A 19422-nucleotide genomic window follows, 5' to 3' on the forward strand; every position below is an offset into this window, starting at 1 on the left:
TCAGCTGGACTGTTTTGGGAGTTAATGGAAAGCTACAGATAAAACATGGAGATTCGGTTATAACAGGAGCTCCATCGATAGAAGCCAACACCACCTTTGCAAGTTACCGTCCAACTTACGTTTCACGTACAGGCGGCCTATCACCTTAGCAGTTCCGTATCTGTTGGACACTTCACACACATAGCTGCCTGAGTCCGAGGGGCGAATGTTCTCAATGAGCAGCCCCGTCACGGTCTTCTGGAACCTCCCTGAAAGTTCCAGGGGCATGTTGTCCTTCAGCCAGCGGTAATCTGGCTCAGGGTGCCCAAGCGCTTTGCAAGGCAGCTCCACACGCTGCCCAGCCATGGCTTTGCGATGGTCAAACCCATCCAGTATGGATGGGGCTGAGTTCGCTGGGTCTGTAGAAGAAATAAAAACTCTTAGAGGCAGTGAATGAGGAGTTGAAGTGGTCATTTAGAATTGTAGGACTTCATGTATAATTTAAATACGGTGCATCATACCAACTATTGATACAGATCTTTAAGATTTTATAAGTGGACAGAAAAAGAAGTGCCCTATTCATACAATTTATTTTCTGCTCAGAATTTACAAAAGGTTGAACACTGGTCAGAGCTTCTGTTGGTCATTCCTCAGTAAATGAATAAAAGATCCAGAATGAGCAGGCTTCAACAAGACCTGTCAGCTCAGGCCAAGAATCAGATTGTCCTTTCATAACTGGGAATGTCAGAATTCTCTTTAAAAGATCCTCAATGGGTACAAATATGCAATTTGAGAGAAGAAATAAGACCTAGTGGTAGATAGATCAGTGGAATGACTATGGTGTGCAATTATCTATTGTATATTTCAAAATAGCTAGAACAGAAGAACTGAAATAATTATAGCTTAAAGAAAAGCCAAATATATAATGTGATGGATATCCCAAGTACACTGATTTAACAAATTATATGAATACATTAAATTATCACATGTACTCCAAACTATGTATATCTATTATGCATCAATAAAATATCATAAAATTAATAAAATAAATAATTTTTTAAGATAGTGGCTCACTCTGTAGCTCAGGCTGGAGTGCAGTGGTGCAATGATTGCTCACCACAGTCTCAAACTCCTGGGCTCAAGTGATCCTCCTGCCTGGGTCTTCCAACATATTGGGATTACAGGCATGCACCACCATACCCAGCCTAAATAAATTTAAACAGAAAAAAAGAGCAACACTAGGCCGGGCGCGGTGGCTCACGCCTGTAATCCCAGCACTTTGGGAGGCCAAGGCGGGCAGATCACGAGGTTAGGAGATCGAGACCATCCCAGCTAACATGGTGAAACTCTGTCTCTACTAAAAATACAAAAAATTAGCTGGGCGTGGTGGTGGGTGCCTGTAGTCCCAGCTACTGGGGAGGCTAAGGCAGGAGAATGGCGTGAACTTGGGAGGCGGAGCTTGTAGTGAGCCGAGATAGCACCACTGCAGTCTGGCCTGGGTGAAAGAGAGAGACTGTCACAAAAAAAAAAAAAAAAAACCATAAGCAGAAATAGCTGTTTAACGTTAGTAAAATTTATTGCACAAGAGAAAGAGTTTTACACATAGCTTTTGAATTTTAAAACATTTTATTTATTCATTTCACATATACGTTTTGATCCCCCAGTGTAGACCAACACAGAGTTAGGGACTAAAGGGAGAGTGGTGGATGAGACAGGTGTCTTCCTGGAGCTCATGTTCTGTTGGGCGGGTGGGTGTTGGGGAGCAAGCAACACATTAGCAAGCAAATAAAGATAATTTAGTTTGTAATAAGTGTAGTTAAAGAAAGAAAAAGAGGGCATAACAGAGAGTGAAGTCTACATGTTATGGGTGTGGAGGCAGCCAGGAGGACTTCAGATATGGTCCTCAGGGACAGACTCTCTGAGAAGATGGTATTTGAGATAAGGTGAATGAGCACTATCAACAGCATGTGGCGTAGCAAGAGAATGGATTAAAAAGCAGCAGCTTGCAAATGATCACTTATGACAGGGCCTTGTATAATTTGCCTGTTCTGTGACATCATCTTGAACCAGGTGAGGAAATTGATAAAATATTCTCAAGAACTGGGTCTGTGGAAACCACGCAGCTCAATGTCCTTCAAGTTTGTTTGAATGCAGTGATGTTCCCAAGGTCATAATCTTTGTATGACTATGAAGAATATAAAATATAGCACCTGATTGGATGCTAAATGTAAAACTCAGTGTTCTCACCCTGCTCTCTCTTCTAATTCAACCTGTTTAGAACTTGCATGAAGCAATACCCTTGCACTCCACATGGATATTACAGAAACTTTATAGACTCCTGTCACCTGAAATTTTCTTGTCTTTGCCTCAGTAAGAAAAATGCTGTGACTCTCTTGATCTACCTGCAATAAATCTGACGGCCAAGGAATGGATATTCACTGTCCTGTCAAATGAGAGCCATCTGGAACTTTGTAATTTTGACGAACATCTCTGTTCCCTGCTTCTCTGAGTTTGACTTTTTTAGATTTCACATGTATGTGAGAAAAGACAGTGTTTGTCTTTCTGTGCATGGCTTACTTCACTTAGCACAATGCCCTTCAGGTTCATCCCTGTCATTGCAAATGGGAAGATTTCCTTCCTTTTTTAAGGCTGAATAATATTCTTTTGTGTGTATAGGAATGACATTCCTATGCAAGTGTGTATATGTATATCAACACTTAAGTTTTTTTTCATATTCTGGCTGTTGCGAATGATTCTGCAATAAACATGGGAGTGCAGATACGTAATTTCATATCCTTTGGATATATACCCAGAGTGGGATTGCTAGATCATATGGTAGGTAAAAGGGTACAAAGCTTCAGTTACACCTGATGAATAGATTCTAGAGGTTTACTATGCAGCACGGTGACTACAGTTAATAATACTATCTTATATACTTGAAATTTGCAAAGACAGTCGATCTTAAACATTGCCATCACATACACACACATACATACATACACACACAAATGGTAACTATGTGAGGCAATAGATATGTTATTTTGCTTGATAGTGATATATATAATATATATATATGCACATTGTACATCACATTGTATACCTTAAATATATACAATTTTCATTTTTCAATACCTCAATTAACCTGGAGGAAAAATAAACTCTAGCCAAGGTGATGTAACAGGCGAAAATGTGTGGATTTGTAGGAAATTCTGCTTAAAGGCGACTTAGCTGGGAGGGATGTTTTTATGCATTTTTCCTTTGCTTCTTTAGATCACCTGGAAGGTGGATATAAAGGTAGGAGCTGCAGCAATCACTTTGGACTTTGAAATCATATTGAGAATGGAACTGCACATGAGGATAATGGATCAGAAAGATAAAAGCCTGATCCGTTGTGACACTGAAGCTGGCAAACCAGCTTCTGGACTTATATACAAGAGAGTAAATTTCTGTTTTAATAAATAACAACATCAAAAAATCATTTATTAATAGGAAGACTTCTTTAAGAGGCTGTGATTCCGTAGTCAGCCACTGGGGGCAGTCAGCAGGCACTGTTGAAAATAGAACAAAAACATTCAGCTGAAATGTCTTGGCTTTCTATTTCTTTTGTGATCATCAGAGATAAAACTTCATTATGAACTTGCTGCTCTTTTTACTTCACTGGTGTCTTATGACAGTGATATGATGAGGGAACCTAAATACTCTTTTAAAGAATACCTGATGAGCTTCCAGGACTCTTCTAATTCTTCATTAACTGAAAAATTCTATATTCCAGAATTATACTCATTCACATGCATGACTATAGGGCTCCAGAAGGCGAGAGAGATATAAAAGTTTCACAATACCCAGGTACAGAGCCTGTGCCAGCAAAAACTTCATTGCTTCATTTACCTGCTTCTAAAGGAAATTACAAACGGACTTTGAAAAGTACTGGTTTGAAGATCAAGTTATGTTCTTATAGACTGAATAATTAAGTGGAGACAGGCCTAACCAATGATGTCTCACTGATCTCTGGCATCTTCTAGCACCAACTAAGAATCTAGAAAAATGGTTAGCTGTCTGCATCCATGTTACTGGAAGCATCATCGCCTGCACACCCAATGGGTTCAGTGAACTAGAAGACACAAAGATGTGCCTAAAGCCAGCTCCAGAAATGGTCTTGGACATCCTTAGCCGCATGGGATTTTTTACTTCCTAGTACACTAACTTGCAGACCATATAAACACCATTGCAATATTGTTTAGTAAGTAGAAATCACATCCAAGATAATATGTATTACTTGGGGTAAGCTTCTCTATTATTCTGAACTCTGTCTTCATTTAATTAAGAAATGTGAGAATTGGACACAGGAAGGGGAACATCACACACCAGGGCCTGTTGTGGGGTGGGGGGAGGGGGGAGGGACAGCATTAGGAGATATACCTAATGTTAAATGACAAGTTAATGGGTGCAGCACACCAACATGGCACATGTATATATATGTAACAAACCTGCACGTTGTGCACATGCACCCTAAAACTTAAAGTATAATAAAAACAAAAACAAAAACAAAAAATGTGAGAATATAATGATAGCTCTCGTTCTTCAGTAATACAGATTTTAGTTACACTAGAGTGGAATATTGAAGATATTAGAAAGTACTATGAAAAAATAGCTGCGAAATCTGTCATTTTACTTAGAGTAGGAAGTAGAAGTAGAGTTGGAGAAGGTGGCATAAAGATGTCACCCCTTTGGCAGGGGTGGCTGACAATAAACACCACAGTGTGCACCTCTGACTTTCTTTGCAGAATAATCCCACAATCTCTGAAAATGAAATACACCAACTTCTAATGCTATTCATAAAAAATCAACTCTCAATGACTGCACTTAAAAAGTTTTATTCTAACTGAAACTTGGCAGAAAGTTCTCAAATATGCTTAAGATAGTGCTATGTAATTCTAATGACATTTTTAAAAAATGGCTGAGACAACTGGATATCCACATGGAAAATAATTTAGAACTTTGCCTCACACTACCTACAAAAATTAACTCAAAATGGATTATTGACCTAAATATAACAGCTAAAACTATAAAAACTTTTAGAGGAAAACAGGGAAAATATCTTCATGACCTTGAAGAGTTCTTAGGCATAACACTAAGAAAACAAGCAACAACAGAAAAAACCAACATACTAAACTTCTTCAAAATTAAGAACTCGCCCAGCATGGTGACTCACGCCTGTAATCCCAGCACTTTGGGAGGCCGAGGCAGGCAGATCACATGAGGTGAAGAGTTCAAGACAAGCCTGGCCAACATGATGGTACCCCATCTCTACTAAAAATACAAAAATTAGCCAGGTATGGTGGCATGCACCTGTAATCCCAGCTACAGGCAGAGGCAGGATAATAGCTTGAACCCGGGAAGCGGAGGTTGCAGTGAGCCAAGATCACACCACTGCATTCCAGCCTGGGCAACAAACAAAGCAAGACTCCATCTCAAAAAAAAAAAAAAAAAAAATTTAAGAACTGTAGCATTTTCAAAGGCACCATTAAGAAAGTGAAAAAAATTTGAAAGTCATATTTCTAATAAAGAACTCGAATCCAAAAAATATTAAAAATGCTTACATCTCTATAATGAAAAGAAACAACCCAATCAAAATGGGCAAAATAGTTGACTATTTTACATCACCAAAGAAGATACACAAATACCTAATCAGTACACAAAAAGATGCTCAATATCACTAGGCATTAGGGTAATATGAATTAAAATCACTGTGGGACATGACTTCACACCCACTAGGATGACTGCAATAAAATCACAAACAACGCTGGTGAAGATGTGGGGACCTGGAATCTTCATACATTGTTGGTGGAAGGTAATATATACTTACATATGCACACATATACATCTCACATAAAAATGGCTTGCTGGAGTGCCAGCCTTCACATCCACATCACAGCAAAAATGCTTAAGAATGCCCCCTCAGTGAAGCCATTTTTAAGCAGAATTTCCTACAAACCCACACATTTTTCTCCTCTTACATCACATTGGCTAGAGTTTATTTTTTCCCCAGGTGTATTGTGGTATACTTGCCAAATAAAAGCAGCCAAAACAAGTTGGCATTTTCTTAAAATGTTTAAACTTCAATTTGCCATAAGGCCCCAACTTCTAGGTATCTACCCTAAATGAATGAAAACATGTTCACTCAAAGACTTTGGTACAAATGTTCATAGCAGGATTATTCATAATCAAAAAGTGGAAACAACCCAAATATTCATAATTTAGTGAATTGATAACCAAATGTAGTATTTACAGATGAGCAAATGCTCTCCAGCAACAAGAGAGAACGAATGACTAATACATGTAACAACATGGGTGCTACATGAAAGAAGGCAGACACAAAATCCACATCCTATATCAATTTACGTGAAATAGCCAGAAAATGCAACTCTACAGAGACAGACAATAGATTAGTGGTTGTCTGGGACTGGGGATGGACATTGAAATTGGCTTCAAATGGATAGGAGGAATCTTTTGGGTGGTGAAAATACTCTAAAATTAAATTGGTGTAATTGTGGCACAACTCTATGCATTTACTGAAATTATTGAATTGAATAAATGGGATGGAGTTTATAGTAAAGTAAACTACATCTCAACAAAACTGTTTTATGAAACCTGAATGAGGTATTTATTTTTTTATTTCAACTTTTATTTTAGATACAGGCGGTATATGTGCAGATTTGTTACATGGGAATATTACATGATGCTGAGGTTTGGAGTAGAGATCCTGTTCCTCAGAGAGTGAGTATGGTACTTCATAGGTAGCAATTTTTTTTTTTTTTTTTGAGACGGAGTCTCACTCAGTCGCCCAGGCTAGAGTGCAATGGTGCAATCTTAGCTCACTGCAAGCTCTGCCTCCTGGGTTCACACCATTCTCCTGCCTTAGCCTCCTGAGTAGCTGGGACTACAGGCGACCACCACCACGCCCAGCTAATTTTTTTTGTATTTTTAGTAGAGGCGGGGTTTCACCGTGTTAGCCAGGATGGTCTCTATCTCCTGACCTCGTGATCCGTCCATCTCGGCCTCCCAAAGTGCTGGGATTATAGGCGTGAGCCACTGCGCCTGGCCCTTGACAGGTAGTTTTTAACCCAAACTCTCTGCCCTCCACAGTCTAGTGTCCACAGTGTCTATTATTCCCGTATTTGTGTCCATGTATGGTCAATATTTAGCTCTTACTTATAAGTGAGAATATGAGGTACTTGGTTTTCTATTCCTATGTTAATTTACTAAGAATTATGGCCTCCAGCTCCATCCACATTGCTGCAAAGAACAAGATTTCATTCTTTTTTTTTATGGCTTTCCAGTATACCATGGTGTATATGTGCCACATTTTATTTATCCAACCTACCATTGATGGACACCTGGGCCGATTTCATGTCTTTGCTATTATGAATAGCCCAGCGATGAACATACAAGTGCATATGTCTTTTTGGAAGAATGATTTATTTTCTTTTGGATATATTACTCAGTAATGGGATTGCTGGGTCAAATGGTAGCTCTATTTTCAGTTCTTTGAGAAATCTCCAGTCTGCTTTCCACAATGGCACGACTAAGTTACATTACGACCAGTAGTGTATAAGCGTTCCCTTTTCTCTGCACCCTCACAGCATCTGATGTTTTATATTTTAAGTGCGTGATTGAAGCAATGCTTGAGACAGGCTCTTGTGGGGATATTTGGTCATATATCACATCTGAACAACCAAACGGCATTGTCTTTCATTTTCATCCCCTTCAAATTTTTTTTTGTCTCAAAGTCTTCAAACTTTTTAATATATATTACAAAAATTATTTTTATCCCAAACATTTGAAAACGTACACAAAAGTAGACAAAAATAATATGATGCATCCCATATATTCATCATATTAATGGCTCTGGCACCAAACCTTTTCTATTCTTCGTCATGTTTATTTCTTGATAGTTTTACTTTGTTTTTGGTGGTAAAGTATATGCAACAAAAGGGAAGCTATAGGCTGGGTGCAGTGGCTCATGCCTGTAATCCCAGCACTTTGGGAGGCTGAGGCAGGGGGATCACAAGGTCAGGAGATCGAGACCATCCTGGCCAACATGGTGAAACCCTGTCTCTACTAAAACACAAAAAATTAGCTGGGTGTGGTGGTGCATGCCTGTAGTCACAGCTACTCAGGAGGCTGAGGCAGGGGAATCACTTGAACCCGGGAGGCAGAGATCGAAGTGAGCTGAGATTTTACCACTGCACTCCAGTGTGGCAACAGAGTGAGACTCCATCTCAAAAACAAACAAACAACAACAAAAAAAAACAAAAAAGGGAAGCTATGTCATTTTATCATTACATCACTAGCATGTTTCTCTAATAAAAAGAGTTTTGTTACATAACCACAGTCAGTATTACATAATACCAAGTATTATACACTCCAAATTCATTTTTCCTCATCAGCTCAAAAGTGGCTAGCTTTTAAACAACTGAATTAATTAAATCAAGATCCTTCTCTTGTTCACATGCAGTTGTTACATCTCGAGTCTTTCTTAACGCAGAGACAGCCCTCCTCCTTTCTCTCATGTATTTGACTTGGCTTTTTAAAGAAACCAGGTAGTTACTATGCTGAATTTGCTTGTCCATGACATCATTTAACTTGTTCCATTATTGCCATAGGCATTTTTCTTATGAACTTAAATTTATTTCAGTGGGTTGGTTAGGTAAGTGTTCAACCTCTCTCTCTTTGAGAGGGATGCTGTGCGCTTCACATTGCTTCCACATAATGTATGGTTTTTCCGTTCTTAGTGACACTCAATTGATCAGTGAGGTCAGATGTTAAAATTTATCTGAGCTATTTTGTTAAGGTGGAAAATGGAATTTTCTAATTTTGTCATTTCTTTCACATTCAGTAGATATAATTATTCTGCAGAATGAACTTTCCCTTCTGAACTAAGGTTATTTGGTTATCTTAAAATACAGTAGTTATAGGAAAGACAGAATACATTTAGTGGTTGTTGTCTTTAATCATCTGTTATCAGAATGAAGAGTTAGTGCCCTGGTTTCTACTATGCAGACCAATAAGATTCTTATTTCTTTCTTTATATGAAATATATATGCGTGTGTTCTTATGTAAGTATATGTGTACATATGTGTATATATATATACACACACATATATGTATAAAATTATAATGAACTCAAAGGTTTTCAAAATATTTAATGGTTATCAATCATGTGCAAGCGTCACTGCTGATAATCAATTCATTCCCTTTGGCTGACGAGAGCCCCTTTATGTTGGTTCCTATGTCATTTTGACAAGACCCCATTCATGGTTCAAACTCACCTCAGACATTTCCTGCCTCAGACCTTTAATCAGCCACTCCTCCAAGAAGCCATGGTCCCTTTTGGTAGTGAATTATATTTAAAAGAATCTACAATCTAGAAGTTAGAGGTGCTTGTTGCTATTTTTTGCTCATCACTTCTGGGAGTTCTCAGTGGAAAGACTGAAAATTCATACTTTTTTTTTTGAAGTGTGTACCAATAGTTTTTTGTGTTCTTTTTTTTTTTTTTTTTTTTTTTTTCTTTTTGAGATGGAAGTTCACTCTTGTCACCAGGCTGGAGTGTAATGGCGCCATCTCGGCTCACTGCAACCTCTGCCTCCTGAGTTCAAGCAATTCTCCTGCCTCAGCCTCCTGAGTAGTTGGGATTACAGGCACCCACCACTATACCCAGGTAATTTTTGTATTTTTAGTAGACATGGGGTTTCATCATGTTGGCCAGGCTGGTCTTGAACTCCTGACCTCAAGTGATCTGCCTGCCTCGGTCTCCAAAGTGCTGGGATTACAGGTGTGAGCCACCACGCCTGGTGAATGTATACCAATAGTTTCTGTTGGAATTTGACATTTCAAGGATTTTATGCATTTTTTAAAATTTTGGGCAAGGACTTCATGTCTAAAACACCAAAAGCAATGGCAACAAAAGCCAAAATAGACAAATGGGATCTAATTAAACTAAAGAGCTTCTGCACAGCAAAAGAAACTACCATCAGAGTGAACAGGCAACCTACAGAATGGGAGAAAATTTTTGCAATCTACTCATCTGACAAAGGGCTAATATCCAGAATCTACAATGAACTCAAACACATTTACAAGAAAAAAAAAAAACAAACAACACCATCAACAAGTGGGCGAAGGATATGAACAGACACTTCTCAAAAGAAGACATTTATGCAGCCAAAAGACACATGAAAAAATGCTCATCATCACTGGCCATCAGAGAAATGCAAATCAAAACCACAATGAGATACCATCTTTTACCAGTTAGAATGGCGATCATTAAAAAGTCAGGAAACAACAGGTGCTGGAGACGATGTGGAGAAATAGGAACACTTTTACACTGTTGGTGGGACTGTAAACCAGTTCAACCATTGTGGAAGTCAGTGTGGTGATTCCTCAGGGATCTAGAACTAGAAATACCATTTGACCCAGCCATCCCATTACTGGGTATATACCCAAAGGACTATAAATCATGCTGCTGTAAAGACACATGCACACGTATGTTTATTGTGGCACTATTCACAATAGCAAAGACTTGGAACCAACCCAAATGCCCAACAATGATACACTGGATTAAGAAAATGTGGCACATATACACCATGGAATACTATGCAGCCATAAAAAAGGATGAGTTCATGTCCTTTGTAGGGAAATGGATGAAGCTGGAAACCATCATTCTCAGCAAACTATCGCAAGGACAAAAAACCAAACACCGTATGTTCTCACTCATAGGTGGGATTTGAACAATGAGAACACATGGACACAGGAAGGGGAACATCACACACCAGGGCCTGTTGTGGGGCGGGGGGAGCGGGGAGGGATAGCATTAGGAGATATACCTAATGTTAAATGACGAGTTAATGGGTGCAGCACACCAACATGGCACATGTATACATATGTAACATACCTGCATGTTATGCACGTGTACCCAAAAACTTAAAGTATAATAAAAAAAAATGTATATATATACTAAGGCACATCTGTTCTCTTAGAGCTTAGGATAAAAAGTACATATGTAAAGTATTTAGAAATAATTATTTCAGTTGTATAAATGCCTTACATTTTTGTTATATTTCAAGAATTTGTATAAATATTCGAAGAATTATAAAAAAATTTCATACTTTTATTTTTCTCTTATACTGAAAATAAAAATAAAAATAACATAAACATAAACACTTTTCACTTATCCCACTATATATGCTACTATAAATATAAATGAGTATATATAATATATAAACAAATACATATAATGTGATGATTAATATTGAGTGTCAACTTAATTGGATTGAAGGATGCAAAGTATTGTTCCTGGGTGTGTCTGTGAGGGTGTCACCAAAGGAGATTAACATTTGAGCCAGTGAACTGGGAGACGCAGACCCACCCTCAATCTGGGTGGGCACCATTAATCAACTGCCAGTAAGGCTAGGATAAAAGCAGGCAGAGGAACATGGAAAGACTAGACTGGCTTAGTCCTCCAGCCTACATCTTTCTCCCGTGCTGGATGCTTCCTGCCCTTGAGCATCAGACTCCAAGTTCTTCAACTTTTCGACGCTTGGACCTTCAATCACAGACTGAAGGGTGGTGCACTGTTGGCTTCTCTACTTTTAAGGTTGTGGGAATTAGACTGACTTTCTTTCTCCTCAGCTTGCACACGGCCTATTGTGGGACTTTACCTTGTGATCACGTGAGTCAATACTCCTTAATAAACTCTACTTTATATATACATCTATCCTATTAATTCTCTCCCCCTAAAGAACCCTAATACATATATAGAGACTAGACTCCAATTTTTACCTTCCAGACACTACTAACCTTTCAGAAGAGTTGCTCATCTTCTCGGAGTTTCAGCAATCTCCTCTAAAACTGTCCCTACTGAAAAGGCAGTCCTCAATACCAAACTCACTTCTTGTGGCTGTTTTCCTCTGGAATTTGGTCCTGTAAGTTTTCACACTAGCTCCTAACAACCATAAGCAGATGTTTTTTACACAATTAACAGGTCTTTCTAGTTGTCCTCAGAGAAAGAATGACTTGTCCAAATAACTAGCCCTAGTACAGAAATCAAGACCATTTGAAAAAATATTAGGTCAGTTTGTCTATTTTACTGAATTTTTTTAAAGAAAAAACTTGTTTATTACATTTACTGTTCTTTTGGTCTATTTTCTATTTCATTAGTCTCTTTATATTTTCCCTTAGAAGTAACTTGAACTTATTTCCTGGATGTTTAAATGATATTTTTCTTTATCTTTACAGCTCACAAATTTTATTAGACTATGTTGCATGTTGACCATTCTGGGTCCATTTTTCCAGGTATGGTTGTGCCATTTTAATATGTAGTCATTATGTATTCTTTTTAATGACAGGACTTTTTTTGAATTAGTGTTTTATTATTAATACTTATTCTGATCAATTACTTGGATTTCTTTTTAAGAGAATTTAGTTATAGATGTGTTTCGTCATCTTTGTCAGACATCTATACATTTGTATCTCTATTTGTCTTATTCCTTAATATTTTTGATTTCACATATTATGCTTTCTGTTGTGTTTATCCTCTGATGTGTTCCTTCTAATTTCATTTGAATTTTAGAACTCTTCATTTTTCTAACTTTTTCTAAAATATGCCACTTATTGTTTCACAGATTTGTGTTGTTTCATCATTTTATTTCTGATTTATACTGCTCTTTCAAAGCTTTAATCATTTCAAACAAAAAATACAGTTTTCATATGACTTGTCAGTATTTTTTGTAGTTACTTCTAATCAAAACTTTTTTAAAAATTTTCTTTCTTTTTCTTGTGATAAAGTTGTGTTGGGTTAAATCTTTTTCCTTTTTGTTTCATTTTACAATAAGATAGAGATTCTTAGTTAATTAGGAGAAGGTTCCTGCAGAAGAGGATGAAATGAGTATGTTTTTCCAGTCTTCTCCCTTGATATTACCTTCAAGGACTCAACATTTAGCCCATCTCTCAGAGCTATATGGGATTGAGCTGTATGGGCTTCCACTTTTAACCATGTGTTTCCCAGAACACTGTTTTTTACATTCTAAGGCTGTGCATGTTGTATTTTCTTTTGCAGTATTTCATAGGATGGAATTCTCTAGGGCCTTCCCTGGTTCCCGAGCCTTCTCTGTTACTCTTTGTATTCTACTCTGGCTCATTTTGATTTCTAAATCCAGCCGTTCCCCCGAGAGTGAGTCTCTGTTCTTCTGAGAGGAGTACTTGCTGAGTACTTCTGCTATCTTCAAGGACAAAGACCATCACTGGCCTGTGCAATCATTACCAGCCACTCTAATGGCCTTGTGACTCATCTCCAACCCATACCTCATGCAGTTCTATCCCAGTGTTGTGAGGACTCTAAGACACAAAGAATTCTCCTCTGCTTTTGGAGATGGGGACCCGTTGGTTATTTGCAGTTTTCTGACACCACCATAATCCCAACAGGCTGACCCCTTCCACCGCCTTCCACCTCTGCTGCTGGTCCTGTTGTTGCAAGTAATCCAGTTGTGCTGAAGATGCCACCCGTGTACTTTTTTCTTTGTCATACTATTTTATCTGTGTTGGTTTCAGGAGGAGTTTGGGGTCAAACACCAACATGTTTCCACCATGACCCAAACTCCAGATGTACATTTTTAAGTATATTTAAATCTAATTTAAAATGAAATTCATTTCTCTTTTCCTTCAAAGCTTGGCATATTAGAAATGCATTCTGTATTCAGTGTCTACATTCTCATCTTTTAGCATTAACAAATTTCTCCCTCAATTGCTTTATTAAAATTTCAATGACAAAAAACATTGAGTTATTTTCCACATACGGTAGACTCTCATATGAGCCTTTTGGTGGCATGTGACTCTGTGGACCCCTCCCCTCTCCTGGCATCTATCACCTCCCTGTCTTCATCTACACCATTAGCCCCGAAAGTTTAGTCTTATTCCTTGGCTACTCTTTGGCAGGTGTCTTAGTGTATGATATTCCCTGGCTGGATTATACACTGTTGCTCTCACTTTTCCAATGCTCACTAGGCAATCCTAGGACTCCCATGGTGACAAAATGCTTCTGACTACTTCTGTCCATTTTTGAAACATTAGTGAATCACTCCAAAACAAAAAATGAACAAATATCATGGGATTAAGGAAAGTAAACTTGCCTTTCCAACCCTGAGAGATACATTTAAAAATCAACACTTTATGATTCAACATGGAGATAAAAAAGGTCACCTGAAGCAGAAAGACAGGCTCTTAGATCATCACCACTTATGTCATCATTTGGAGGGAGAAATACTTATTTTCTTATTTTGCTAATCCCAAATTAATTGTATACCAGGATCCCCCTCCTACCTCGAATCATTCCCCTTTCTTTTCTGAACATGCCATTAGAAAATTCCTCCTTAATGCAAACAGGATGTTTTCTAGGATTTTCTGAATAAGTAGAGTATTGTGCTCTCCTTAAAGCTATCATGGAATAAGATGATAGTTATTATTCATTTTCTAATCCATTTTCCCCCCGAAAGACATGATAATTACAAAAGCAAGGGAGAAAATAGCAATTGACTTGTAAAAGAACAGATAAAGAAACAAAAATACTTGCAAGTTCAAAGGAAAACTAATTTAATTCTGACTTGTATTTGTGCTGGACCTTGAAAGACTGTTGGCTATTTTGAAGATGTAAGTGATGAAGAGAAAAATCCCAACAGTACATTATCAATGACAAAAAGTGGGTGCTCAGGCAGTGATGTTTGAAATTATTCCAATATTCAACAAGTTCCCTTCACTTCTTCCCATGAAGCATTATTACAAATAAGGTACTTCTCAAATATTGATAGCAAGCAACCTTTGGTCACTTCCATCTCACTATCACAACCTTATAGGATATTTACCACAGGGGGGCAATTTTATATTCTTTAGCTACAAAGGCAAAGGTTGGGTATTTTGTATTTGGTTTTCTGCAACTATCCATCTCAAATGCAATTTGACTGCATTTGAGATGGATAGTTGGGATGGAGATGGAGCTTTCACTCCTAATGTGCTCCCTGAAATGCTAACACATCATCATGTGAATGTGTCAATTACTGGTTTGACAAATGTGAAATCTGTATTTCTATGAAATTGTATTCATATTCATTTAAAAGAGTTTAAAAATTCCTAAAATATTTTGGAAAAGGAATCGAAGGCTCCATTTTAGTGGCAACACTCCACAATTTTGATTGAGTCGTCTCAGGACACTAACAAAGAAATAGCAGACATAACAGACAGAGTCTTGATGAGTTTTTACCTGATACAAAAAGTCTGGCGCTGTTGCTCTGCCTCGTCTCTCCAGTGTATCGATGCCGCGTGATACAGCGGTAGTTATACAATCCATCTTCATTCTGTACGTCTTTAATATACAAGGCTCCCGTGGATGTGATGAGAAATCTAGATCCTGAAACAGAGGAAAACAATGGCTTGGTTAAAAGACAATGAAAGCAACCCAGCCACATAGACAAAGTCCTTAAACGGTTTTTTTTTCCCCTGCCTGAAGAAACTTAATGAAAAGGCTAAAAATGGGTGCGTGTGTCTGCGTGTGTGTGTGTGTCAATTAAGGGTCCAAGCTGTTTTAACTTGTTGACTAGCCTACATTAAGGGTTTTTAGTACTTATGCTATACAATAAATATATACTTAGCAAATCTAACCTTGTAAACTTTTTTTTAGATCATGCATTTATCTTACAGCAACTAAGTTGTCATATAATTGGTATATAGCAAACATAGAAGATTTTCTTGGACCATTGCATTTCTCTTAGAATGTGACAAATTAAGGGAATATTAACTTTTTGTTGCACATCTCTAGCTTATGAAAGTATAAACTTTTGTCTCAGTTTAAAATGTTTCAATAAAAGCACAAAAATATTAGACTACAAAGCAATAAAATATTCTACAGACTTCCCCTAAAAAGGCTGTCTTATTTCCTCACATTAATAACCAATATTTATCACTATATTCTATGACACACATCAATTCTTCCCAGATTCAGTGTTTTAGAATACTCTGTTATTTCTTAATCACTAATTTTTAAAGAGACTGCTCAAATCATTGACAATAACAATTTTCACCTCGAGAAAAAAAATTCATGATCAGTCATTCCCCATTATATCAGTACAAAACAATGTACTATCTGTAACCCGTAATTTTTACCGGTAAAGCTTCAGTTGAACAGAAAGGGCCAACATTGAGATCAAATATCAGTGTTAGTTTAAGAAGGGCAAAAATGTTTTTTTCCCTTTGAAAATGTAACTTTTAAAGATATTTTTTGCTGTTCAATTTTAATTGGGTGATAAAACAAGTTGGAGCATAAAAGTAAAATGTACATGATCATCGTAAGTGGATTCTATAATTTCCCTAAAATAATAAAAATTCTGGTCTTTTACGTTAAAAAAAAAAAAAAAAGTAGAGCTGAGAGTGCCTATTGCACCTTCGTGGTGGGTAACTCAGTACACCTCCTGCAACTGTTAGACTCTTCTATGGGCTATTTCTGCATGTGATGTGATTCCACTAGAAAGAATGTGGTTTTTCTCTTTGAAAAAAGAGAAAATAATCAATTTTTATTTGAAATAAATAATATTCAAATTTTATTTGAATAAATTTTTATTTGAAATAGTTTTTATTTGAAAAAATGCCAAATAATCAACTTTTATTGCTTACTTTTCTCAGGTTCAGTTGAAACATCCTTTAGTTTCTTTCAGTCAGAATTTCCAGGAGTCTTAGTTTCATTGCTTTTGAGCTTTACGTATTTAAATTGTAAAGATAATTTCTTGGTCATTTTCTTCAATAACTACACATCATGCATAGGTCAGTTTCTCAGATAAATTAAAAATGGTTTATGATTTTTTTTTTGTGATAAGGTCTGGCTGTATTATCCAGGCTGTAGTGCAGTGGTATCTCAGCTCACTGCAGCCATCACCTCCTGAGCTCAAGCAATCCTTCTACCTCAGCCTCCCGAGTAGCTTGAACCATGGGAGTGGGCCATCACACCTGGCTAATTTTTGTATTTTTTTATAGAGACGAGATCTCACCATGTTGCCCAGGCTGGTCTTGAACTCATGAGCTCAAGTGATCCACCCGTCTTGGCCTCCCAAAGTGCTAGGGAGTGTAATCCCTCCCGAAGTGGGATTACAGGCATGAGCCACCATGCCCAGCCTAAAAATGATTTATGAATTCTCATGAGTTAGGAGTAATTCCAAAGAACACAGATGTGAAAAAGATCATAAAATAACAGAGCAAATACTGACCTTGTATAAGCTTTTCAAAGGAGCACAAATTAATTATTAAAGCTAGTATAAAATATCTTTAAAGTAATATCTATATTAACTTTCCAAACAATTCTAATTAGACATTTAGTTTAAAATATGCCATAAATAATGCTAGCTATTAGAGAAGCTGAAAAATCTCCTAATGCTGTATATTCCAGATAATTTTGCTTTATTATTCCCCAAAATGAAAGCAACTAAAAATACCTTTTACCACTTGTCATGTGTCATCACATGCCAGCCTTTCTTATGATACACATTGTGTATATGGAAACATTATTTCTCTTTCAATATATTTTGCATACTTATATAATGCTTTAATAATCAGTTCCTTTAAAGTATAGTTTGATAGACAGAAAAGAAAGTCAAAAAAAAAGATGATGTATGTAATTCCTGTCACCTTCTTAGCATGGAGTATTTTCATTAGAATTGACAGGCCGAGTGGTGGCAAAATATAAGTGGAAAGGATTTTGTGTGCCATTTTCCAGAAAGGTTGAGAAATGCACACAGATAGCAGCAGCCTGCATTATTACCGATTCCAGAGAGGGCTCTATTCTCTAGCAACATTTTGTTCTTGTAATATCTAACATTTTTTGTGTTTACTCACTTATGTTAAATAAAGCTTTAGGGTGTATCATTTCAGAAGAACTTGAACCTTTGATTGTCTTAAGCATTTTTTGAGATGTTTACAGGAATGAAGGAGTTGACATTAACTGAGTTTCTGTGCATAAACCCATTTATGCCTAGCGTTTCATTATTGGAACGCTAAGCATGTGGCAGTTATTTATCTCCTGCTGCTCAAGGTCATTGCCAAGGTCTGATTGCAAAAATTCAAAATATTGCAACTCAGGCATAAATGGGTTAATTTGACCTCCTTTGTCTAGTCCTTCATTTCTGAATTTATCTCATCTTGAAATTGATCAACATTTTAAAACATAAAATAAGGTTGAAAAGTAGGATCGTTTAATTATGAGAGGAACAGGTAAGTCCAGGGTCCTTGGGTACAGTCTCAACTCAGGAGTCCTGTGGAACTATCAAGGGACAACAAGGACACAGCTAAGTCATTAGAGCACCAAATATGTCAGCCCTATGGTAACAAGGAATCATTTTAATTGCTCCCTAACTTGCCACTGTACCCCACTTGCTACCTTATGCCACCAAAGGTTTCCATGTCATATGGAATAAATGGTTTGTTCATGTCCTTCAATGGGATTCATGGATGTACTTCTGTTAAAATAGGCAAACGTTTAAATACAATTTATTGGCATCAAAAAGTGCAAACACACAATTCTGTCTCATTCTGTCTCCCTTTGTGTGTCTTTCTGTATCACACACACTCAAGCACACACACACACCCTTGACTACTCAGAACTGTGTGGTAACATACAACTGTGCAAAGCAAAAATTTTATGAGTAACTTTATTTTCCTTGGAATACTATTAGCATTTTAACCGGACACATTTCTAAAACATAGTTCATACTTTTTGTCATGTTAAACATACTGCAACTCAGAGCCTACTGAACAGTGAATGATTTTTGGATTTTGAGTCATCATTTTGGACATCGATTTTTGAGCCATGCTGCTCAGTTATTAGAGGGATGTCTCAGAAGCTATCTGGCATCTCAAGATGCATGGAATGGTCCCAGACTGCCAGATGTTCAAGTCTCTGAGCTTGTAAACTTTATTAGCTTTTCTGCTTCCTCCTTTACTATCCAGCTGTTATATGTTACTTCCCTTTGTTATCAGTATCTTTGTCAACACACAGTGTGATGCATTCAGTATGCTAAGAGTTAGAAAACAGATATATCAAAGCTGTTAGGACTTTGTATAAACTAAGAGTAAATAGGTTATGAGCAAGTAACATAGTGGTTTTCCAATGTCAGTTAACATGAGCTTGCATGTTAGTGCCACTAAAATAAATCCAGCGCTTGGTGCCAGTTTAGTCAGCCTGGTTAAGATTAGCATAGGGGCCAGTGGGATATTTCTATGTACGGACACAAAACTACCAAAGAAAATGGGGCAATAGCCCAGTAGGAAAATGTTGCAGAAACCCTCAGAGTTGGAGTTCTACGGCCACGTCCTTCCCATTGTCATGGTGCTGAGCAGCAAAAAACACCCACAGAG

General features: G+C 37.3%; 1 protein-coding gene across 1 annotated transcript in view; it reads right to left on the minus strand.

Moving 5' to 3' along the window:
• DSCAM (DS cell adhesion molecule) overlaps positions 1 to 19422 on the minus strand; it is an 828718-nt gene that overhangs the window by 330810 nt on the left and 478486 nt on the right. The window contains exons 4-5 of the mRNA XM_054468799.2: positions 15287 to 15433; positions 120 to 398 (exon numbers count right to left, since the gene is read on the minus strand). Of these exons, the coding sequence (XP_054324774.1) occupies positions 120 to 398; positions 15287 to 15433 (426 nt within the window). The remainder of the gene's footprint in view (positions 1 to 119; positions 399 to 15286; positions 15434 to 19422) is intronic.

The sequence above is a fragment of the Pongo pygmaeus genome, chromosome 22 (genome assembly GCF_028885625.2).
Source record: "Pongo pygmaeus isolate AG05252 chromosome 22, NHGRI_mPonPyg2-v2.0_pri, whole genome shotgun sequence".
NCBI classification, from domain to species: Eukaryota; Metazoa; Chordata; class Mammalia; order Primates; family Hominidae; genus Pongo; species Pongo pygmaeus.